Source organism: Phocoena sinus, chromosome 8 (genome assembly GCF_008692025.1).
Source record: "Phocoena sinus isolate mPhoSin1 chromosome 8, mPhoSin1.pri, whole genome shotgun sequence".
NCBI lineage: Eukaryota > Metazoa > Chordata > Mammalia > Artiodactyla > Phocoenidae > Phocoena > Phocoena sinus.
In genome coordinates this window covers 41,133,286-41,157,672 of record NC_045770.1, presented here as the reverse complement: position 1 = coordinate 41,157,672, position 24,387 = coordinate 41,133,286, and the positions used below count along the sequence as shown (strand labels likewise).

General features: G+C 42.7%; 1 protein-coding gene across 6 annotated transcripts in view; it reads left to right on the top strand.

The window, feature by feature from the left end:
* FAT3 (FAT atypical cadherin 3) overlaps nt 1-24,387 on the top strand; it is a 708,211-nt gene that overhangs the window by 534,818 nt on the left and 149,006 nt on the right. For all 6 annotated transcript variants that reach the window (XR_004351132.1, XR_004351131.1, XM_032640647.1 and 3 more), the window contains exons 6-7: nt 21,122-21,436; nt 23,767-23,977. Coding sequence is in view for 4 of the 6 variants with exons in the window: in XM_032640647.1 (XP_032496538.1) it covers nt 21,122-21,436; nt 23,767-23,977 (526 nt within the window). In the remaining 2 variants the exon portion in view is untranslated. The remainder of the gene's footprint in view (nt 1-21,121; nt 21,437-23,766; nt 23,978-24,387) is intronic.

Here is a 24,387-nt window from a genome sequence, read left to right as displayed (position 1 = left end):
CAAACTCCCAGTCCATCCCCTGCCTCTTGGCAAGCACAAGTCTGTTCTCTATGTCTGGGAGTCTGTTTCTGTGAGTGGTTTTTATTTTGTTGTTTTTTTTTTGCGGTACGCGGGCCTTTCACTATTGTGGCCGTCTCCCGTTGCGGAGCACAGGCTCCGGAACGCGCAGGCTCAGCGGCCATGGCTCATGGGCCCAGCCGCTCCGTGGCATGTGGGATCCTCCCGGACCGGGCACGAATCCATGTCCCCTGCATCGGCAGGGCGGACTCTCCACCACTGCAACCACCAGGGAATCCCTGTTTCTGTTAGTTTTTTATTCTAGTAAAAAATCTAATCTGCTTGGGAGCTTCACAAGCCAGTTCCTCTTACTGTCAAACTATAATGCTTCCTAGGACATTTTCCCATATATTTTAGTGAATTCTTTTTTCTTACATTGGTCAAAATATTGGGATCCCTGAAACAGTCCTTAGACAAAGCCAGAAGGAGAAGGAACTTTGCACCTTCACAAAGTTCCATGCTTGTGTCCAGAATGAGATTTTTTCAGGACAATTGGAGCAAAACACCTCAACCTTCCCTGAGTGTGCAGTGGTGTTAAATCTCACCCAGTGCTTGGCAATCTCCACTGCCTCTCACACATTTTGAAACGTGGTTTGGGAATATTTCTCTCAGAGTGCTTTTGCCATAAAGTAAAAATAGTTTCAGCTCCCTGCTAAGTAGAGTTCTTGCAAAGAGACATTCGTTATGCATATTCACTTTTCTCCAGCGCTGCCCACCAGGGATCTCAGGTTTCACTCGTAGGTACTTGTGGACATGATTTTCTGAGAAGAAAGTTTGGGGAGGAAATAGAGAAAGTAGAACTGCCCTGGCAATGGCAAGCCCCAGTTCACAAAATGAATGGGGAGAGTGTATCTGTTAAGCATGGGGACGACGGTGGCCCGTGTGAATATGGTACATCATAGGGAGTCATATCTGATCATCATAATCTCACTCCAAGAATAAAATTCAAGACTGTAAAGTATCATCTGTGGAAACTACTGTATTATATCTCCACCCAGCAGAGAAACTGAGTACTTCTTGGAGGTCTTTTGTTTCAAATGCCTTTTCAATAGTTTTGGCTGGGCAAAAAGACTATTTCTAGAGTTTATAGATGCACAACTGAGTTATACTTTTATTTATTTATTTTTGCGTTACGCGGACCTCTCACTGTTGTGGCCTCTCCCATTGTGGAGCACAGGCTCCAGACACACAGGCCCAGCGGCCACGGCCCACAGGCCCAGCCGCTCCGTGGCACGCGGGACCCTCCCGGACCTGGAAACGAACCCGCGTCCCCAGCATCAGCAAGCGGACTCCCAACCACCGTGCCACCAGGGAAGCCCTTGAGTTATACATTTTTAATTGCTTCCTGGGCAGTGTGACTCGTTTATCTTCGATGATTAACACATTTAATCTATTTTGCTTTTGAGTGGTCAGAAAGTTCACCAGCCACTGTTTTTCATTACTTAGGCCTGGTGATAAGGGCTGCCTGGGGCATAATGATGAGAATGTTTTTACTTAGCCCTCTGCCTCTACTGCTGAAGAGTGAAAAGTGAAGAATTAAGCTTTAAATGGGATTTCAATAGGTAGTGTTGACGAGGAACAAGTGGAAGTTTTAGTAATTTTTTTTAAAATTTTTCACGTGATTATTTATTTTCTTAAGTTATTGGATTGGTGAAATCTATTTGATTCCATGGTCAAAAGATAATTTGGCTTTTTTTCTTTTCCTTATCTCTGGAAGAAGGGATTTAAAAAAATATATAAATGCTTAAAAAGAAAATTGTTGCCTTCTTGATTTGCAACAGTCATTCATATTTTCAAGAATTTATAATAAAAGGGATACTAGAGCATCCGTGTGATTTTTTTCCTTCACATTCTTTACTACAATATGAACATTTCTAGGCTCTTTGATGGATAGGTTTTATATTTTTTTATTTGTGATTGTTTCATTTTCTGGATACAGCATGGAATTATTTTATTGCTAGTATTTTCATGGCTGGGTTTTCATAGCTTTGGCAGTTTACTTTTCCATACATTGCTTTCATTCATCCTGCTCTAGGTACTGAGAATGGGAAAATGAAAGACACAGTTCCTGCCCTCAAGGAACTCACAGACAGTTTTAATATAAGACTTACAGATGGTTTGATAGAAATAAGCATAAATTCTGAAGGCTCCCGGAAGAGGAGACATAGTTTAGACCTCGGACTGGGTATGTGTGTCTATATTATTCCCCTGGAAGGCAAAAGCTGGATGAATGTAATACACATCTGACAAATTAGCTGAATTCAGATACGTGGTAAATACTTCCTAAATAGTACATATTGATCATTATATTCACCCTTGAATTTATCTTTGTGAATCTGTTTAAGTCTACTGATTGATCTTTATTAAAACCTTGCATATGCTCCCTTTTGTCTTGTGAAGTAATTAAGATGCTTTAAATATCTAAGAGGAACCATCTTTCTCTTTTAGGAGCTGTATCCTGAGCCATGTTTCCCCGGGGATTTTTATTTTATCATGTATAAAGAACAAACCCTACCTGTTCTGTGTTGAATACAAGAGAACACAGGCTTCTTAATGGCTGTGTTAATGGGATAATGAATAATGTTTGTTTCTAACCCATAGGATATCTACCTAATTTATCCTAATTTATTAACAATCTCTGCTATGATTCAAAATTAAGATAACATGCCACTAGAATAAGAAAAAAAGCAGGATAAATAATTCCTTCACCAAGTCAGGGCTTTTTTCCCTGATGCCTCTTATGAACACCAAAAGAAACTGATGTTAGTTTAGCATTTATTATGTATCGGGACATCATGCAGGATGCTGCCAATATAGTGATTGATGTGGAATTGCCTTCATCCCCAAGGAGCTTACAGGCTAGTTCAATGCAATGGTGTTAAAGAGGACAGACATGTAATAATTAGATGTGTGATCAGCATTGTATTAGTATATGAAATCAAGTCAAGTGAAAAATGAAAAGAAGTAATCCTATCTGAACATGATCTCTTGAGAAGACATCATAAAAGAACAGACATTTGCATGGGGCCTTGGAGGATTTTGTAAGAACTGCAAGAACAGGGAAGTAAAGGGGATTCTATGCAGTGGGAACCCCAGCAAAGCTGCAAGGGTGTTGAAGTACATGCTTCATGTTAGAAGAACAGGTAGACCTTGAGGTCCCGGAAGGAAGGGAGCCCATCTTGCTGACCACTGTATACCCCATGTCTAAAACCCTGCACATTGCAAGCACTGTATGTATTTGTTGAATAAGTGATCTGATTATGTGATTAAAATTTTAGGTATAGAGTGGGTGGAAACTAGAGGTTGAGAATAGCCCAGTGGACAGGCTGTATCAATACTGAAGAATCTTGAAGGTTAATATGAAGAGTATGGGGCTTCCCTGGTGGTGCAGTGGTTAAGAATCTGCCTGCCAATGCAGGGGGCACGGGTTCAAGCCCTGGTCTGGGAAGATCCCACATGCCGCGGAGCAGCTGGGCCCGTGAGCCACAACTACTGAGCCTGCACGTCTGGAGCCTGTGCTCCGCAACAAGAGAGGCCGCGATAGTGAGGAGCCCGCGCACCACGATGAAGAGGGGCCCCCACTTGCCACAACTAGAGAAAGCCCATGCACAGAAACGAAGGCCCAACACAGCCAAAAATAAATAAATAAATAAATAAATAAATAATAAGAGTATGGACTTTATCCTGTAATTCAGCACTTTCCAAAGTACGTTCCTTGAAATGTCAATTAAGAAGGATGTTAATAAACATCACTCGACAAAAGCATTCTGTTGTCAAATAAGCTTGGGAAATGCTGGTTTAAACAACGTTAAGGCAGCTTCTTTGCTTAGCTTTTCTCTGAGCCATCACTCTGCTTATGTGCATCGTGAAGCTCCAAGAAAGATCTATAGTGTTCTTCAAACTTCTCGGATCCTGGACCCTCTTCACCTTGCAGGATTGGTGTTCTCCATGACACATTTTATGGAAATCTGTCCTAAGTAATGGAGAGCCATTAAAGACCTTTCAGCAGGAGATTGACATCATCCGAATTTCATTTTAGAAGATTCTCTGGTCTTCTAAAGAATGGACTCAGGAGAGGCAAGACCAGAGGCAGGGAGACCAGGTTGATGACAGCTGCATTGGTTTAGGCAGGAGATAATGAGAGCTGGACCCCAAGAAGAGAGAAGAAAGAACCAAGAGCTACAATTGACGTTTCAGAGGTAGAACTCGTCAGGGCTGTCATTGGAGTGACACAGGTTGTGCCCTGCTCAGGGACTCCTGGCCAAGGTGGTCCCTGGGCATGAATCTGGCCTGCACTCTTTGACACCAAGCTGTGCCTCCAGATGCAGGGCTGCATCCATCCTGAGGAAGGACACCTGTTTCTAGTTCACAGCTTCAGTATCCCTAATTAATGACTGGTGAGATGTGGGAGGAAAGCAAGAGAAGTGTTCAAGATGACTCATGTTTCTTGTTTAAATGATCGCATGGCCAAAGATGCCTTAATTTTTTTTTTTTGCAAACTTTTAATTATTCTAAAACCATAGTATCTGCAATCATAATACCTGGAGAAGGAATGATGATGAAGGTCCATCTATATTCCTCTTAACAGATTCTGCCAAGAGCTATGTTTTTCTCTCTACCACACATGAAAATATAAATACATCCTATCATTAGGGAGAGATTTTTACCAAGACCTTCAACCAAGGGTTACAAACTCAAATGTCTATGGAGCCCACTCGGGCATCATAAATGAGTCAAGTATGTAGCAGGCTGAGTGTTTGCATATTAAACTTATGAGAATGTACTTAACTTACCCAAAGAAATATGCTCTATTCCATTTTTGCCTTTGAATATACAGTTTTCTCCATCTATCTTTTATAGCCTTTTTTTGTGGGGGAGGGGGGTACGCGGGCCTCTCTCTCTGTTGTGGCCTCTCCCGTTCCGGAGCACAGGCTCCGGACGCGCAGGCTCAGCGGCCATGGCTCACGGGCCCAGCCGCTCCGCGGCATGTGGGATCTTCCCGGACCGGGGCACGAACCGGTGTCCCCTGCATCGGCAGGCGGACTCTCAACCACTGCGCCACCAGGGAAGCCCAGCTCTGCCATTTTTGCAAGGAATGTGGATAGTGAGAAATATTTCTCTACTCCGAGAAAAATGTCTGCACAGTATTGATGATGAATGACACCTGACATGGCGGCAGTTAGGAACACAATAGAGAGGGGTGGGCCAGTTATTGTGATTTTTTCAGGAGACACTGGGCATTTGAATTTTTATGTGATATCTCTCTAGTTTTCAATGGAGACTGAAATGTTTTCAATAAACTGTATGGGCCAAATAAAAGTATATCTCTTGGCCGCCAGTTTATGATCCCTCCCTTAGTCCATATGTGCGATCGTATATACACATGGGCCTCAATTTTTTAAATTAATAGCCTTAAAATTCATATTTTTAGGTAGACAAAGTATTAAATGACCCGCTAAGTTGCCCTGCAAACCTAGGTTGAATTGCTGAGAGGAGAAAAGCTGTGTTTCCTGAGCTGGTAATTAGAACAGTGTCCTTATCTTTGCATTAAGCCCTTACTGTGGAAAGAAAGACCAAAAATCTGGTGCCTGGAGAGTGTTGGAGCTTACAACCAAATCACATCATCAATGGAGCTAAGGCATGAGAGTCTGCCAGGATAAAAGTAACGTAAAGTGTGAGGTCCGGTGCTGTGAAATAGAGGGGAAAGCTACTAATATACACTTCCCATTATAATTCATACCTGGTGGATTCTATTTCACAGAGAGGGGAGCGTGGAATCGTGTATTGATTGACTGAGGCCTTGGTGTCAGGGGAGTTGCGAAATAGGGCAGGGGGATTTAGTCCCAGGGGTAATGTGATGTCACACCTTGGTTCGTGGCAGAACTTTCTTAATGGCCCACATGTGAGCACACAGATTGGACCCATCTGTTTGAAAGGGGGAGTTAGCACATGTGTGGTAATCACCATCCTTCTAAATAAACTTTGAGAAGGTGTTTAGTTCCTGCTGATAGGGAAGATTAGAATCAAGCAAGTTTTATGAATAGAAAATGATGAGTGGATGAGCCTGGAAGGAAATGGAAATGTGATGAGATTGGTAGCTGATGTATACCTCTCTGCAGGGAAAGAAAAGCTTTAAGAGATGTCAGGCTGGGAAATACTTTATTTCCTGAAGTGTGAAGAAGAGATTTGGACAAAGATGTAATATTAGCAGCCACTGCCCACGTGAATCGGTCAAGGATCTTTCTTAAAAAGCTGCCATTTAGCAGTTGCTGGGTCTACACATGACAGGGAAAAGATGCCTTCGTTGTCCTGAGATACAAGGTTCAAACGTGCATTCAACCAACAAATACTTACTGACCAGCAACTCTGCGCTAGCACTGCACTAGCCCTGAGAGTGGCTCACAGACTTGTGGGAATCAATGCCCTGTAGAAGACAGACCACAGGCGCACTGTCTCTGGATGGATTGTGAGCAGATTTTGTCCTGGGGCTCCCCAGTAATGTGGTGTCTTTGGGCAAGGAGAAAGATCACAAAAATGAAGAGTATGATTCAGTGGCCTGAAGACCTAACTTCCATGGTTCCATGGTTCCACGGGTCACGGAGCCCCTCTGGTTTGTACCTTTTCAAAAACAACTTTTTAGGAAAAACAAACTTTCTGAAAGACAGTTCAGAGCAAACTCTCATTAGATTTTTCCAATCTGTTCCCCAAAGATTGGCAATCCTAGCATTTAGTGAATGGATTTTTTTTCAATTGAAGTGTAGTTGATTTACAGTGTTGTGTTAGTTTTGGGTGTACAGCACAGTGATTCAGTTATATATTTATATTTTTTCAGATTCTTTTCCATTATAGGTTGTTACAAGATATTGAAGATAGTTCCCTGTGCTATACAGTAAATCCTTGTTGCTTATCTATTTTACATATAGTCATGTGTATCTGTTAATCCCATACACCTAATTTATCTCTTTCACCCCTCCTTTCCCCTTTGGTAACCATAAGTTTGTTTTCTATGAGTCTGTTTCTGTTTTGTGAATAAATTCATTGTATTATTTTTTTAGATTCCACATATAAGTGATATCATATGATATTTGTCTTTGACTAACTTCACTTAGTGTGATAATCTCTAGGTCCATCCATGTTGCTGCAAATGGCAACATTTCATTCTTTTTTGTGGCTGAGTAATATTCCATTTTGTATATATACACTGTATCTTCTTTATCCAAGTGAATGAATTTTCTCGTTTCCATGACTTTGTCAATGGCTTTCTCCTATTCTCTTCAGAAAACTGCTCTATTCCATCCAGATTCACCTCTTCTTAAATCTTACCTACCTACCTGCCTTCCTTATTTCCTTCCTCCCCTTCTTTCCTTCCCTACTTCACCACATACTTTAATGTTTTCTTCCTCCTTTTCTTTTCCTTCCTCTCATCTCTTCCTCCCCTCCCTCCTTTCTTTCCTTTCATTCCTCATCCCTTCCTTTTTAAAAATTTCAGATAGAGACTCTTCCCTTATAAAACAAACCGTTCTCTAAATGTATTCAACCTAGTAAATATACATCTCCCGAAATACCTGAGAATATGTCCCTCAACTGTACCTAATAGATAGCAACGTGGGATAGGGAATGCAGGGTGGGAAGGGACCAGGATACCTTCCCATCCCCACATGGTTTCTTAATGCCAAATTATAGGTCAAATAAGAGGAATTACATGTAATAAATCTAAAGGCAGATAGTTTATGGCTGGTTTTTTATTTCTTTTTCTCCTCCATGGAAAATATGAGTGATACTGGGGGTTTCAGAAAGTTTATCTTCAAGAGTGGCTCCTAGGGCTTCCCTGGTGGCGCAGTGGTTGAGAGTCCGCCTCCCGATGCAGGGGACACGGGTTCATGCCCCGGTCCAGGAAGATCCCACATGCCGCGGAGCAGCTGGGTCTGTGAGCCATGGCCGATGAGGCTGCGCATCCGGAGCCTGTGCTCCGCAACGGGAGAGGCCACAACAGTGAGAGGCCCGCGTACCACCAAAAAAACAAACAAAAAAAGAGTAGCTCCTCCTTTGAAACCTACCCTCTAATTTACTGTTTGCTCATAGTTTCCTTTCTAGAAATGGCAGGAAGCACTTGTCTTCCCAGCAATGCAGGAGTCTGAACCCATAGGCAGACAGGTCTGAATTCCACCCCCTGCCTTGGTATCAGCCCCTGATTATTATTTGAGAAGGTCATTCTCTGTTGCTTCACTTGTGAGGAGGAGATAAAGTTGTTTTCAACCTCTCCTCTGCTATCTTGGGTGGATTAAAGATTTAATGTTTGGGAAACATTTTGAAGATAAAAAGTAAACATGAAAAGTAAACATAACATCTACTCTAAACACATTTCTTTTATTGTTTCAAGAGTCTAGCATTTTGAAAAATACCTAAATTAAAGCCTCTGCCATATTGAAATCACACAGATATTTATATCTGGGAATTTATGAATGTATGCCTCATTTGAAACTCAAAGGGCAGCTTGAAATTGTAGAACTAATCTCTTGGAAAGATTGAGGTTATTGCCAGTAATACGATGTTGGGTTAAGAAGCTCATTGGTCTACACCCATTTCCTCATCTGTAAAGTGAGCAGATTGAAGCAGAATGGGGTCTAAACTCCACGTACTCTTGAATTCTCTTAACGTCTAGTGACTGTGCTTTCCCGAATATAATAGAGGTGAGGAAAGAGACTTTCTCCTACCCTGAGGTTCTGCAATACATATGGCAACATGGCAGGGATAAGAAAATACTCAGCAGTGGTCCTTTGATCCATTTGCCTACCTGTGTGGTGACCATAAATGGAGACACCCAAGCACAGGTAAGTGGTAAAAACTGTGCTATCCACAACTGGTCCTTGGTGAAAGTAGATAGGCATCCTCACCAGAATTAACTGTCAGCGTTACCAGCATCTAAAATCCTACCCACGGAGAGAGTGTCCTTTGAATCCAGTGACCTCCAGGCATATTGTGTTAGAATATAATCAGATCCAAGAGAAGGGTGACATTATTTGTCATTTATTACAGGGCTTCCTAACCATTTTCCCTTTATGGTGCACATAGAAGATGATAACATTTCTATGATACCTTTAGCTAAAGGGAAAGGCCAGCCCCAGTTAGAGATCCAGCTGTAAGAGGTCACAGGCATCTACTCAAGAGTTAGGAGGATCAAATATTGCAGCACATCTGACACTGACTTGCCTCATGTGGTTGGAAGCTCTGCCTTAGTTTAATTGGCTTTATCTTTAGATTTCTTCCTTGCACAGAATCTATTAGCCAGACCTTTAGACTTTTGATAATGAAACGGGGCGGGGGGAGGTAAAAATAAATCTCCTTTAAGCTTTGTCTTCTGCTTTAGAAAGTATCAGGTGCTGAAATAGCCCAGACCAATCAGGAGACTCAGAAAAAGGGCACAGAGTACTTCGGAAGAAGAAAGGGTATTGCCAGATGGGCAGAAGGTATGTGGCAGCCAAGTCGGGAGGCTGAGATATTTGGGATTTGGGGCGTGTTCAGCCTAGACAGTGGCAGATGGGTTGGGAGTAACAGCACTCTGGATAATTTCATCCTAGATGTGTGAGGCCACATCCCACCTGCGGTGTGAAGAGTGAACTGTTGATGCCTACTGTGGCCTCAGGGTGCAGCTGCCAGATTGGAGCAGCCAAGGCCCACGTGCCATAGACTTGCCAGCTTTGCTCAAAGCTGAAACGATGGTGCCGAGGCCAGTGAAAGGGCATGTTCCAACCGTGTTCACAGGAAGGAGTTGGGACGAGCATTTAGATGAGAGAGAGCGTGGGGTGGTGGTTAGGGGCACAGACCCTGGCCCAGGTTGAATCCACTTTACTTTCTAAGCCTCTTTTTTTTTTTTTTTTCCTGTTTCTTTGATGTGGACCATTTTTAAAGTCTTTATTGAATTTGTTACAATGTTGCTTCTGTTTTATATTTTGTCATTTTGGCTGCGAGGCATGTGGGATCTTAGCTTCCCGACCAGGGACCGAACCCGCACCCCCTGCATTGGAAGGCGAAGTCTTAACCACTGGACCGCCAGGGAAGTCCCACTAAACCTCTTTGTGATCTGCCGTGTGGGGATAATTATCCCACCTTCCCCCTGGGACTGATATAAGGATAAATGAGTTAATATTTATTAAGGACTTAGAAGAGTATGTGCACAGAGTAAACACTAAGTGCCTGATGAGTAAGCGATAACAGAAATGGCCACTGGGGACCACTCAGTTTCACCCTCCCTCCTCCCGTTGCCTTTATCAGGGCGAAGGGCATGGCGAATTCTGTAAGAGGGAGCTGAAGGTGTAGACGTGTAACAAAATAGTAAGAGAAGGTGTAGCTGCACTAAATAAGTCTTGGAGAGCTGAAAGAAGTTGTAGCCACGACCCATGACCTGGTGGCAGTCTTTCAGCAATTGAGAACAGGAAGGGTGCCACAAGGCAGGAGACGAAGATGATCCCAATTATCAAAGGAGGGAAAAGCTTGACTCTAGAAGCACAGCTACGAGCTTGATGCTGATCCAAAGCCACACTTGGGGAGGGAATTTTAAACAGATGGTTAACAGATGCTTCTACACGGGACGGGCTGCTCAGGATAGGGAAAAGAGCAGGAGCTGGGACGCCAAGCTGACTGGGGTGCAAACCCACGTCCCGTCGCTTACTGGCTGAATGGCCTTGCAAAAGTTACATCGCTTCTGGGTCTTATTGTCTCCAGCTGTAGAATAGAAATGGCAGTGTCTCCAGGGTTCCTGTGAAAAATCGTGATAATGTAAACGATCACATAGAGGACTGAGCAAAGCAGACATGCAGTCAGTGATATCCGTGTAACCAAAGAGGCAGCGGAACACAAGGTCTAGAAGAGAGATCATGGCAAACTTTTCTGTGAAGAACCAAATAACAAATATTTTAGGCTCTGTGGCCCATACAATCTCTACTTCAAGTACTCAACCTACACCTTTAAAGCAGGAAAACAGTCATAGATAACATGTTCATAGATGGTATGAATGGGTGTGGCTGCAACCCAATAAAACTTTATTTACAAAAACAAGTGTCCAGATTTGGCCTGTAGTGTGCTGATCCGTGGTTTAAAATCAAGCAGCTAGGAATAAAACAAGGCCTTGCCACGATGAGCAGTGTGACCTTGCACAAGTCCATAAATTGAGTTGCTTTGTCTATCAAATGGCTTGTAATAGTACTACCTATCTCATGAGATTGCTTGAACAACAAAAGGAACAATTAAAGGAGCTTGGGCTGTGCCTCTCACGGTGAGTCCTCGATGCCTAGTAAGCTTTTTTTTTTTTTTGCAGTACGCGGGCCTCTCACTGCCGCGGCCTCTCCCGTTATGGAGCACAGGCTCCGGATGCGCAGGCTCAGTGGCCATGGCTCACGGGCCCAGCCGCTCCGCGGCATGTGGGATCTTCCCGGACCGGGGCACGAACCCGCGTCCCGTGCATCGGCAGGCGGACTCCCAACCACTGCGCCACCAGGGAAGCCCCCTAGTAAGCTTTTGATACCTGCTTCCTGTCATCGTTAGGATTATCCCAGTAACCTAGAATAGGGAGCCAAAGCCTCCAGTAAGATGAAATTGAATAGGAATGAATGTAAAGTCCTGTACTTCGGCCTTCAGAAGGAAACCACACACTTAATAGTTTAGTGCTTCTCATAAGAAAAAGACCTAAATGGTTTAATTCAATCATGTCACAGAGCTGTGTGACAGGACTGCCACTCAATATAAGTAGAGTCATGAGCTGAATAAATGGACTTGAGATTGTCTCTAAGACTACAGCAATTTACACAAGTCTGAGTAAGGTTGATATGCTATTGTTTTGTCCTGGCCATCGTATTTTAAGAAGGAAGCTGGTATATAAGAAAACATCCTGACAGAGGCAACCAGTATAATGAATAGCAATTCATTATACATAATGAATGACCTGAGAGAACATTATATGAATTAGAATTTTTTCAGTCTGGGGTGTGGATTCTCAAATATCCTTAAGGATTTATGAGCATGGTAGTTTTAAAATATAGCTCCCAAATTACTTGACCCTCTTCTCATCTAGAGGTGGGGTTTATGACCCCACCTCTTGAATCTGGACTCTGGGACTGCTGGCCAACAGAATATGGATCAAGTGATGCTGTGCCAGTTTCTGGGTTCAAGCCTTAAGAAACTGGCACCTGCCACTTCCTGTCCTTTAGGGCTTTTGCTCAGAACCCAGCCACCATGCTGTGAGGAAGCACAGGCCACACAAAGAGGCTACTTGTAGATATTGGGCCCGTTGACCTCAGCCCCAGCTGAGGTCCCAGCCAGTGGCCACCATCAACCAAAAGACTTGTTTGATGACCACAGGCCCAGATACCTATGACTTGAATTGCATGAAAGATTCCACACAAGAACTGCTCCATTCAACCCCTAGAACAAGGAGAGTTAATAAAAAGATTATGGTTATCTTAAGCCACCTAATTTGGGGTTACTCAGCAGTAGATACCTGGGACAATGTGGGAGAGGAATTTGAGTTTTTCTGTAGAGTTACAAAGAGTAAAAGTAGTCTGTAGGAAGCTACAGTCACTCTAGGCTAAGAATAGGTAGGTAGAAACAGGTTCAACAAGAAGAAGAACTTTGGGAAGATTGAACCTATCAAACAACAAGTGGACTGCTTCATAAGGGATTAGTTCTTCTTATTGAAAATATCTAAATTAAGGCCAGATGATTGCAGGTCGGGAACATTGCAGAGCATTTGGGGCATGGGGGAGGGGTGAATTTGATAGGAATCCATGCTCGCTGGTTGGTTGGTTGGTTGGTTGGTTGATGTCCCAATTTGCCTAGAAAAGAGTTTTGTACCTAGAAGGCACTGGAAGAATATTTTATTAATTCATTTAACAAATATTTATTGAATGCTTATTACACCCACTGTTGTAGATGCTCAGGAAATATCTGTGAACAAAAGAGATGAAAATCCATGCATATACGGAGCTCATATTCTTAAAGAGGGAGACATGCAATAAACAAGCTTATGCGTGAAGTGTATATAATATATCAGATGATATAAAGTGTCAAAGGCAAATATAACGTGGAGGGGGGGGGGAGATATGTAATTCCTGAAGAGAGGTTTATAATTTTAAATACAGGGGAATTCCCTGGCAGTCCAGTGGTTAGTGGCCTGGAAATAGCCATTTTTGGTAAATTAAGGGTTGAAGAGAATGACAGAATTGAACTCTTCATCTTAAAAATATTGAATATATTCTCAGACACTCTTGTAATCACTGGGGACAAGGCAGTGGACAAAACACAAGGTCTCGGCTCTCAGGCAGCTTATGTACTTATATTCTACTACATGGAGAGGTAAAACTAAAATAAATACATCAGGCAGTTTCAACGATTGAGAAACATGGCCTTCCAACAGCTGCCATAACTCCAGAATTCTCAACGTTCACGCATTTTTGGTCCTATAAAGCTCTTGCATCGTCCATGGATAGACTTAACAACAGGTTCCTCTTTGTAATTTTGTCATCATAATGCATTGGGCCATGCTGATTGCCTTCTGGCTCTGCCTGGTATTCACAGACCACAAGGGTATCATAGAAAATTGAAACGGGCTGTGCTGTCTTTTCAGGGGTACTGTGTTATTTCTGGTTCCTTTTGTTAGCTGTAAATAACTAAAGAAATTAATCTTTCAGAACTTTGACTAATTGCCAAGCCACTGACTATTGATCAATGATGAGAACAGAAAATCTAGGTTAGGGGTTAGGGTGGCAGAGTGAGAGGACACATGGATAGTTTCTAAACAATGGCTAATTCCTTGCATCATTAATGAAAAATGATGCAGAGGAGGAGATAATGGGGATTCATCTCAGTTTGGCTTAGGTCTCCAGTGCTATTCCTCCTTCCATATAGGCTAATTCCACATGATGGGCTGAGGTCTAGGGCAGCATGAAGTGTGAAGTCTGAGGAGCTGATGGAATTGTCAACAATTAATATTCCAGGTACCAACATGGCTGGAGACGTGAGTGGGTCTAGAGGAGTGATAACGGACCTTAAGACTTTGAGTTAGTTCAGTTCAGCAAACGTTTATCAAGAGTACACTAGCTCGGTGCTTTGTGACAGCCTGGAAGGGTGGGATGGGGAGAGTGGGAGGGAGACGCAAGAGTGAAGACATATGGGAACATATGTATATGTATAGCTGATTCACTTTGTTATAAAGCAGAAACTAACACACCATTGTAAAGCAATTATACCCCAATAAAGATGTTTAAAAAAAAAAAGAGTACACTAGTTTCCAGGAAAGAGATGAAGAAAACAAGGTTCCTACCTTCGAGTGGCTCACAGTGTCCTGAAGGAGCCAACACACAAATAGATCATTTGAGTAAACTGTAGACAAGTGTCCACAGTGGCAAGCACAGTTTTGGAAGTAGCTAGAAATCGTTATGAGTAATCATGGGATCGGCAATGTCCTCAGTGACGCAAGATGGGTATGAACCCCAGAGTGCACAGTTAAAATTGTGCCTACGTCTACCTGACCCCCATTCAGAGAATCATAAAGCACTTGGGAGATCTTACATTTTCAGTCTCTTCATTTCCTGCAGGTAAAGAAGCAGAGACCCTTCACTGTCTGAATGTTCTCTCCATTTATTATCATAGGGAAGAGTTTGGGGTAGATTAATTCTCAGTTTCACTCAACAACATGTATTTGGCACTTAGAACTGTCCCAGGTGTCAGAACAGAACAAGGAATGAGATGGTCCCTGACCTCAAGTTGCTCATGGTCAGGAAGGATTGAGCGCAGACCAACAAGCAAACAGACACATAAAATTGTAAGATGATAATTAGCGTCCTGGAACTATGCACATAGTGGAGTGGGAACAAGGTGAGGGCGTCTACAGCAGTCTGCAGGAGGCAGGAATGGCTTCGCAGAAGGAGTGTTTGAATTGAAGCTTCTGGAATGAGTCAGGCGTATTCCCAAAAGAAGGCCCTCTATGGAAACAAACAGCTATGCAGAGGAATGGAGGTGTAAGAGCATGGCATACTCAGGACCCCCCAGGCTCACCGTGTATCTGAGCATGGAGGGTGGAAAGGGGCAGGTAGCACATGCTGAGAATCGAGGCAGGCCAGATCCTCAGCCTCAAGGAGCCCCTGAAAAAATGCTATGCAGGTCAGTGACATGATCAGATTTTTGAGGAAGAAATAACACCTTACAACAAAGGTGAAGGCTAGAGGCAGGGAGACCAGGAGGCCCCTGTGGGAGTCCAAGCAAGATGCAAATGAGACCTGTCCCAGGGCAGTACGGCAGAAGAGGTTGGCGTGAGGGGTGCACGTGAGAGATGCCTGCTGGCCTTCACATTTGCTTGGATGTGGATAGTTAGAACAGGGACACTAGATGGATGCCCAGGATTCTGGTGCAGACCAGTGTGTGAGTGAATGTGGGGGGGTGGTCATCAGTGAGACAACACAAATGGAAGAAGGAGGAGGTTTGAGGATAATGATTTGTCTCTTACTTTTGGGGGGTTGGGGTGCATGTGAGAGGTCCACAGAGAAGATTCCTGGGAAATAGTTGAATGCATTGGCTTGGAGGTAGGGAACGTGGTTTAGACACAAGAGTGCATATCAGGGAATGATCAGCAAACAGGTGGTGGTTAAAGCCTTGGGTAAGGAAATGGAGGCGTTATGGGTGGAGAGGCAGCTTTGGGGTGACTTCATAAAGGGCCTTGAATGATCTACGAAGCCTTTACAAGGTGAGACAGCTTTGGCTAAAGATCTTGTCCAAATAGGACCTGAGTTAGAGTCTAATTTATTAAATAAGTAAACATGGAGCACGGCTTGACACAAAGGTGAGAGCAGTGAACAAAAAGGCAAAATCTGTTTTTGCCCTTATGCAGCCTAGCAGCTTGGTGGAGAACCATGTATTTAATTAATTTCCACAACCGTAAGTGTTGCAAAAGAAAACTATAGGGTGAATTAAGAGTACATAATTCAGGAGGTGGAGAGAGTGGGGGGCCAGCGCTTGGTCTGTGAGGTCAAGGAGGCGTCTCTGAGGAAATGGCATTTCAGCTAGATCCAAAGGATGAGTAGGCAAGATCCAGTGAAGGGAGGGGGAGAGGACGGCATGTGCAAATGCCCTGAGATGGAAGGCACTGTGTTGGAGCACCTGAAGGATGCGCACGTGGCCTGAGGGAGCATGGGAGCTGGTACCCAGGGTGAGGCGGTGATGTAGGTGTGCCTGCTTCCCATCTCATGTGTGGAGGCTGCTTCATGAGCCTCTGCAGCTGCCACCCTTCCCTGCCTATAAGCGGATACCTCGAGGACCTGGGTTTTTAAATCCAGGTCAACCCTGAAAGGAAGCATCTTTATAGCAGCAGAATCCTCAAGAGAGCAGTGAACTGCAGCCAGGAGGGCCTCTCTGTTCCTTGGCAGCCACCTGGCCCTGAGGCAGCCCCAGAGCTCCACCTCGGAGCCCACTGCAGGGAGTTTGTTGACAAGCAATGAGGAGGTGATTTTGTGCACGGTAAAGACAGCGAGAGTTGTCTGGATTTGGAAAAGGAGCCGTTCAAGCAGTAAAGAGAGGCAGAGGAGTTGAGCAGCCAAGAAATCAACATGTTTTGGTCAACACAGTTCACCTGGGAGTATATAACATTTTAGTTCAGCAGCGGCAGTAAAACATGCCTCTCCAGAAATTACCATGTCCAAGAATTAGCTCAAGAGTCAAAATCCAGCCTTGGCACCTAATGGCCTGACGTGTTTCTTTTGTAAAACATAACAAACCAATTGGGAAAATAACCTTGGAAGGAAACTGGATGGATTTTTCTTTTTTTTACACAGAAGGTTCTTATTAGTTATCTATTTCATACATATTAGTATATATATGTCAATCCCAATCTTCCAGTTCATCCCCCCCACACACACACTTTCCCCCCTTGGTGTCCATGCATTTGTTCTCTACATCTGTGTCTCTATTTCTGCCCTGAAAACCGGTTCATCGGTACCATTTTTCTAGATTCCACATATATGCGTTAATATACGATATTTGTTTTTCTCTTTCTGACTTACTTCCCTCTGTATGACAGTCTGGGTCCATCCACGTCTCTACAAATGACCCAGTTTTATTCCTTTTTATGGTTGAGTAATGTTCCATTTTATTTATGTACCACATCTTCTTTATCCGTTTGTCTGTCGATGGACACGTAGGTTGCTTCCATGACCTGGCTATTGTAAATAGTGCTGAAATGAACACTGGGGTGCATGTGTCTTTTTTTTTTTTTTTTTTTTTTTCTGTACACAGGCCAATCACTGTCGTGGCCTCTCCCATTGCGGAGCACAGGCTCCAGACGCACAGGCTCAGTGGCCATGGCTCACGGGCCCAGCCGCTCTGTGGCATGTGGAATCTTACCGGACCGGGACACGAACCCGTGTCCCCTGCATCAGCAGGCAGACTCTCAACCACTGTGCCACCAGGGAAGCACGCATGTGTCTTTTTGAACTATGGTTTTCTCAGGGTATATGCCCAGTAGTGGCATTGCTGATTCATATGATAATTCTATTTTTAGTTTTTTAAGGAACCTCCATACTGTTCTCCATAATGGCTGTATCAATTTACATTTCCACCAACAGTGCAAGAGGGTTCCCTTTTCTCCACACCCTCTCCAGCATTTGTTGTTCGTAGATTTTCTTATGATGCCCATTCTAACCCGTGTGAGGTGATACCTCATGGTAGTTTTGATTTGCATTTCTCTAATAATTAGTGATGTTGAGCAGCTTTTCATGTGCTTCTTGGCCATCTGTATGTCTTCTTTGGAGAAATGTCTATTTAGGTCTTCTGCCCATTTTTTGATTGGGTTGTTTGTTTTTTAATATTGAGCTGCATGAGCTGTTTATATCTTTTGGAGATTAATCCTTTGTCCGTTGATTTGTTTGCAAATATTTTCTCCCATTCTGAGGGTTGTCTTTACATCTCATTTATAGTTTCCTTTGCTGTGCAAAAGCTTTTAAGTTTCATTAGGTCCCATTTGTTTATTTTTGTTTTTATTTCCATTACTATAGGAGGTGGGTCAAAAAAGGTCTTGCTGTGATTTATGTCAAAGAGTGTTCTTCCTATGTTTTCCTCTAAGAGTTCTATAGTGTCCAGTCTTACGTTTAGTCTTTAATCCATTTTGAGTTTATTTTTATGTATGGTGTCAGGAAGTGTTCTAATTTCATTCTTTTACATGTAGCTGTCCAGTTTTCCCAGCACTACTTATTGAAGAGACTGTCTTCTCTCCACTGTGTATCCTTGCCCCCTTTGTCATAGATTAGTTGACCATAGGTGTGTGGGTTTATCTCTGGGCTTTCTCTCCTGTTCCATTGATCTATATTTCTGTTTTTTGTGCCAGTATCATATTGTCTTGATTACTGTAGCTTTGTAGTATAGTCTAAAGTCAGGGAGTCTGATTCCTCCAACTCTGTTTTTTTTCCCCTCAAGATTGTTTTGGCTATTCGGGGTCTTTTGTGTCTCCATACACATTTTAAGACTTTTTGTTCTAGTTCTGTAAAAAATGCCATTGGTAATTTGATAGGGATTGCACTGAATCTGTAGATTGCTTTGGGTGGTGTAGTCATTTTCACAATATTGATTCTTCTAATCCAAGAACATGGTTTATCTCTCCATCTGTTTGTGTCATCTTTGATTTCTTTCATCAGTGTCTTATAGTTTTCTGAGTACAGGTCTTTTACCTCCTTAGGTAGATTTATTCCTAGGTATTTAATTCTTTTTGTTGAAGTGGTGAATGGGATTGTTTCCTTAATTTCTTTTTCTGATCTTCCGTCGTTAGTGTATAGGAATGCAAGAGATTTCTGTGCATTAATTTTGTATCCTGCGGCTTTACCAAATTCATTGATTACCTCTAGTAGTTTTCTGGTGGCATCTTTAGGATTCTCTATGTAGAGTATCAGGTCATCTGCAAACAGTGACAGTTTTACTTCTTCTTTTCCAATTTGTGTTCCTTTTATTTCTTTTTCTTCTCTGATTGCCATGGTTAAGACTTCCAAAACTATGTTGAATAATAGTGGCGAGAGTGGACATCCTTGTCTTGTTCCTGATCTTAGAGGCAATGCTTTCAGTTTTTCACCATTGAGAACGATGTTTGCTTTGAGTTTGTCGTATATGGCCTTTATTATGTTGAGGTAGGTTCCCTCTATGCCCACTTTCTGGAGAGTTTTTATCATAAATGGGTGTTGAATTTTGTCAAAAGCTTTTTCTGCATCTATTGAAATGATCATGTGGTTTTTATTCTTCAATTTGTTAATATGGTGTAGCACATTGATTGATTTGCGTATATTGAAGAATCCTTGCATCCCTGGGATAAATCCCACTTGATCATGGTGTATGATCCTTTAATGTGTTGTTGGATTCTGTTTGCTAGTATTTTGTTGAACATTTTTGCATCTGTATTCATCAGTGAGATTGGTCTGTAATTTTATTTTTTTGTAGTATCTTTGTCTGGATTTGGTATCAGGGTGATGGATTTTTAAAAGAAAGCAAGAGGGCTTCCCTGGTGGCGCAGTGGGTGGGAGTCCGCCTGTCGATGCAGGGGACATGGGTTCGTGCCCCGGTCCAGGAGGATCCCACATGCCGCGGAGCGGCTGGGCCTGTGAGCCATGGCCGCTGAGCCTGCGCGTCCGGAGCCTGTGCTCCGCAATGGGAGAGGCCACAACAGTGAGAGGCCCACATACCGCAAAAAAAAAAAAAAAAAGAAAGCAAGAATGCCTACGAAAATTTATCTGAAGTCTATTAAATCCATTCTCCTAAGCTGCTTGTAAGAGAAACCTAACTAGATTGCAGTTCCATTTTGTAAAAAGCCATAAATTTGTTTTTCCACATTTTGGGCCTTTTTTTCCCCTTGTTTTTCCTGTCAGGTTGCTTCATTAGGTGGAAAACTGGATGACCAGGGCTGTAATTTACTGTTGTTTTTCTCCTATTGATGCTGAGTGCATCTTTATGTTCCTTCCAGCCTCCAAATATGTATTTTGAGGTAATAAGCTGTCTTATTCAAGGTAATGATTTAAAGATTGAGTAGAGGTTCCTCTAGGTTTTGTGGTTAAACACAATATCAAGAATTGCCAAAAGTTCAATACCTGACTTTAGGCTTAATAACAATGAGACCTCAAGCCTGTTTTCTCACCTGCAAAATGCGAGTAAACAAAACTGCCCCACTTACTGAGGAGAGTGTTTTTGGAAAATGAATGAGATAGTACATGGAAGAGTGCTTATATGGCCCCATCTGCATATTAAGAATTAATATGGTAATAATTATCATCACTATGACCAAGAAGAAGATTATTCACACTAAGACTCAAAGACCTTTTACATCTGCCATGCAAATTCCTTATCTACATATTCTTCTTTTCTCTCTTCTGTCAATTTTCACAGACACGCATAAGAATAGCATCTCAGATATGGAAAGGGGTTGGCCATCCCCCCCACTTCCCAAAGAGGAAAAAAATTATTTTGTGACTGTTAAGAACATATTTTAACTGTCAAAGGTGCTTACAACCAGCCATCAAAATTGTGAAGTATACATCAGAGTTTTCCTTTTGTTTGGTGACGATGTAAAAATCACAAATTTTATAGGAAGATGGAAAAGAAAGAAAGGAACATGAATACTGAGGGAATTCGGATGCTGATAGCAGTTCCCAAGAATTAGATGAAATACCCATGGGTTAACATATAATAAAGGTTATATTGTTTTTTGTGTCTGTTGAGGGGAGCATATTTTAAGTCTACTACAGCTATATAACCTGACACATTTCATAAAGTCAATCCTATTTCTTCTCCCTTTCCACTCCACACCACAATAAGAGCCCTGCCTCCTTCCTGCCCTTTCAGCAATGATTTCCATGACTGGATTTAGGGCCTTCCCTGCTTTTATGGATGAACTATGAAGAGTTATGCATTTGACATGAACTACAGGAATAAGAGAAGTTGAGACGCCCTAAGGCACAGAATAGACCTTTCATGGGGTGGCAGGGGAAAGAGTGGTGAAAAACATTTTTCTCTTTTCTAATTGTAAAATACTTTCTCTTTCAAAACTCAGGTGACTGTGACAGATGGTGGTTTCTCTCCAAAACAGTCAACCATTTGGGTGGTGGTTCAGGTTTTGGATGAAAATGACAACAAGCCCCAGTTCCCAGAGAAGGTCTACCAGATCAAGCTGCCAGAACGTGACCGGAAGAAGAGGGGAGAACCCATTTATAGGGCTTTTGCATTTGATAGAGATGAGGGCCCCAACGCAGAAATTTCCTACAGTATCGTGGACGGGAATGATGATGGAAAGTTCTTCATTGACCCTAAGACTGGCATGGTTTCTTCCAGAAAGCAATTTACAGCAGGGAGTTATGACATTCTAACGGTAAGATTTTTCTGAACCTCAATAACATTAATGCGGGGGAGGAAGTTATTTTCTTAGTCATGTATATTTTTTAAGCAAAAAATCTCTGGGGTAAAAAGTGCAGCCACACAACAGTGGAAGGCTACTTTCTGTTTCAGTGATATTCTTAATGAGGCCATTTCCTTTGGTTGTGTCCTATCAGCCAAACTCCCCATTCCCAGTACACAGCCTGCTCCATCATTTACTCAATTACACTTCCTGTGGCCCCAGATCATTTCAAGGTACTGAGCATAGATGTAAACTGAGGGGAGGGGAAGAGCAGAGTGACATAACCTTCCCACCACTCATTATGTCCTGAAAATCTCCCAAAGAAAACAACTCTTGTAATTGTTGACAATGGGTTAGAAACATGAATTTAGCTGTATAAATTGTGAGACACAAATCATAGCTAGGCTCATTCTGTAAAAAGTGAAAAAACTTAAGTAAAAAAATGACTAAAGTTTTCATTGTTAGAAAATTAAAAATAAAAACAAACATGAGCACCATCTCAAATAGAGGCTTAAACTCCCATACCTAAGGTGCCAGCCTGCACTCCCCACCCCTAACCACTTTAGACTTGTAATGCCTATGCCCAAAGGGGGACTGCTCAGCCTCACAGGTGATGGGCACTTCCCAGGGTCTCAACAACTGTCAAGAGTTAGCACCATCTTCCATCCTTCTCTTAGTCTTCAGCCTTGTCCACTGTGAATAGTCAACCCTTTATTAATTTAAAGGATAGTCAGAGTGCATTTATTTATCTTTGTTACTCCTATGGTCTGGACTTGGATTCCTTTCCCTGCTCAGTAATGTATCCAGGAGAGTGGGCAGAGAAAAGAAAATAACAATAATAATTAAAAAACAGCCCTGTTTCTGCCATTAGCAGCTCTCATGTAATATGTGCTGTTGCAGTTGTGTGAGACTTGCCAATGGGAATCTTTGAGGACTGGATGGATTGCAGAGGATACTGTTGGTACCCTGTCCAGATCCCCATTATAAGGCTGGTGCAGACATCCCCCAACTCTTGTGAGTGTTAGCTGCTAAGGGCTCACAGCTGTCCCCTTCTCCAGAGGGTCATCCTTGGCTGAACTTTTTGGCCCAAGAGGTTCCACACTCCTACCCCAGCCCAGCAGCCCACAGCCAATAACTACTAACTGACACCAGATATAAAAGCCCAACATCCTTGCCTCCAGGTGGATCCAACACTTTGATACAATTATTCAGAGCTCCCTTTGGGATCAGGCTGAAGTTAGACTTCAACTGAGACCACACCCTTGCTTAGCATCTTCCCCGTCCATCCTGCTTTCTTCACTTCCTTTCTCCTGAGAACACTTCCTCCTGAAACCATTTGTACACAAATCCGTATCTCAGACTCTGCTCCTAGGAAACCCTACCTAAGACATCTACCCAAGCATCCTTCATCTCACAGGAATTTTCTGGGGCAGAGTGATCATCCATGAACATAGCACTAGGGAGCTATGAGTTGTCACTCTTTTTAAAGGCTATAGCTATTAGCTATGCACCTAAAAATGTTTTTATTGATGTAATATTTTAAATCCATTTTTTATTTTGATTTTTAAATTTCTGTCATTGATGTCTGCTTGTCGGACTTAACTTCATTGCCCCCCCCCCCCACCCAACACACACATTTAAATCCAGGACACCACAGCTGTTAACCCTGCATATCTGAGCAAGGAAACATGCTTTTCTCAGTCCTTATATCAGACCATAAAGAAGAGTCATTAACACCGTCTTCCTTACCCCACTGGCTCGAGGAACCCATGTTTCCACCAAGAGAGGTCTCTTTCACCTCTTCAGAGTTAGCGTAACTGAAGGGCCTCTGAGATGAATTTTGCAAGGCTGATGCCTTTCCCATGCCCCCTCCCATTATCCTCCTGGAATCCTATGTGACAATTCTATGTGTCTATGTGATGCACTTTGTTCCCTTTCCAACACTACCACCAGAGAGAGGTATAAGGAATCAAATTAGCTCTTGCTACTCATGTAACTATCATTCGTGTCCGTAAAACACTAAAATTTGTAAGTGCACCATTTATTTTTCAAGTTTTCCACATCTGCATGGTTGGCAGTGATTCAAATCACCTTCTGGCAAATGTGGTGTGGGCCCCCTACGTGACCAAGTTGTTTTCCCCAATTCCTGAGCCCATTCTCTCCAGATCTCCATTGTCTTCTTCCCCTTGCTGACCCTGTGATGAGGATGGACTCTCAGCCCAACAACATATGAGTGACAGGTCGAGACTTCCACCAGGATCCGGGCTCTAAGACAGTTTTCTGTTCTCTCCGTGTGTGAGTAGATAAAGGCAGTGGACAATGGGCGCCCTCAGAAGTCCTCCACGGCCCGCCTCCACATTGAATGGATTAAGAAACCACCTCCTTCACCTGTACCGTTGACCTTCGATGAGCCATTTTATAACTTTACAGTCATGGAAAGCGATAGAGTCACCGAGATTGTAGGGGTGGTGTCTGTGCAGCCAGCTAACACCCCTCTGTGGTTTGACATCGTTGGTAAGTTCGAGTCCTCCAGAGCAGTACTGGGCAATGTAATCATTGACTGTTCAGAGCAGCTAACAAAACAAACAAACAAAAAACACAACGATTAGCACTAAGATTAAAAGATATATAGTGCTGGAATGCAAAAGAGCCAGTAAAATGAATAATCGACCTGTGCTTTCATTCTGACTCTGTAGCTAAGCTGAACAGAAAGTGCTCTCTGGCTGGATTTTCCATAGTACGTTATTTACTGCAATCTTAATGTCTTGCTGTGTGTCATTTAAATTCTATTGTCGCACTTGGCTAATCTCATTTCTAAATGTATTGATGGTACTGGACTTGCTGTCCTTCATTTCTCTCTTTTTCTTCACCTTTTTCTGCATTCTGTTCTTTTTTTTTTTTCTGCTCCCGACTGCCCTGCTTCA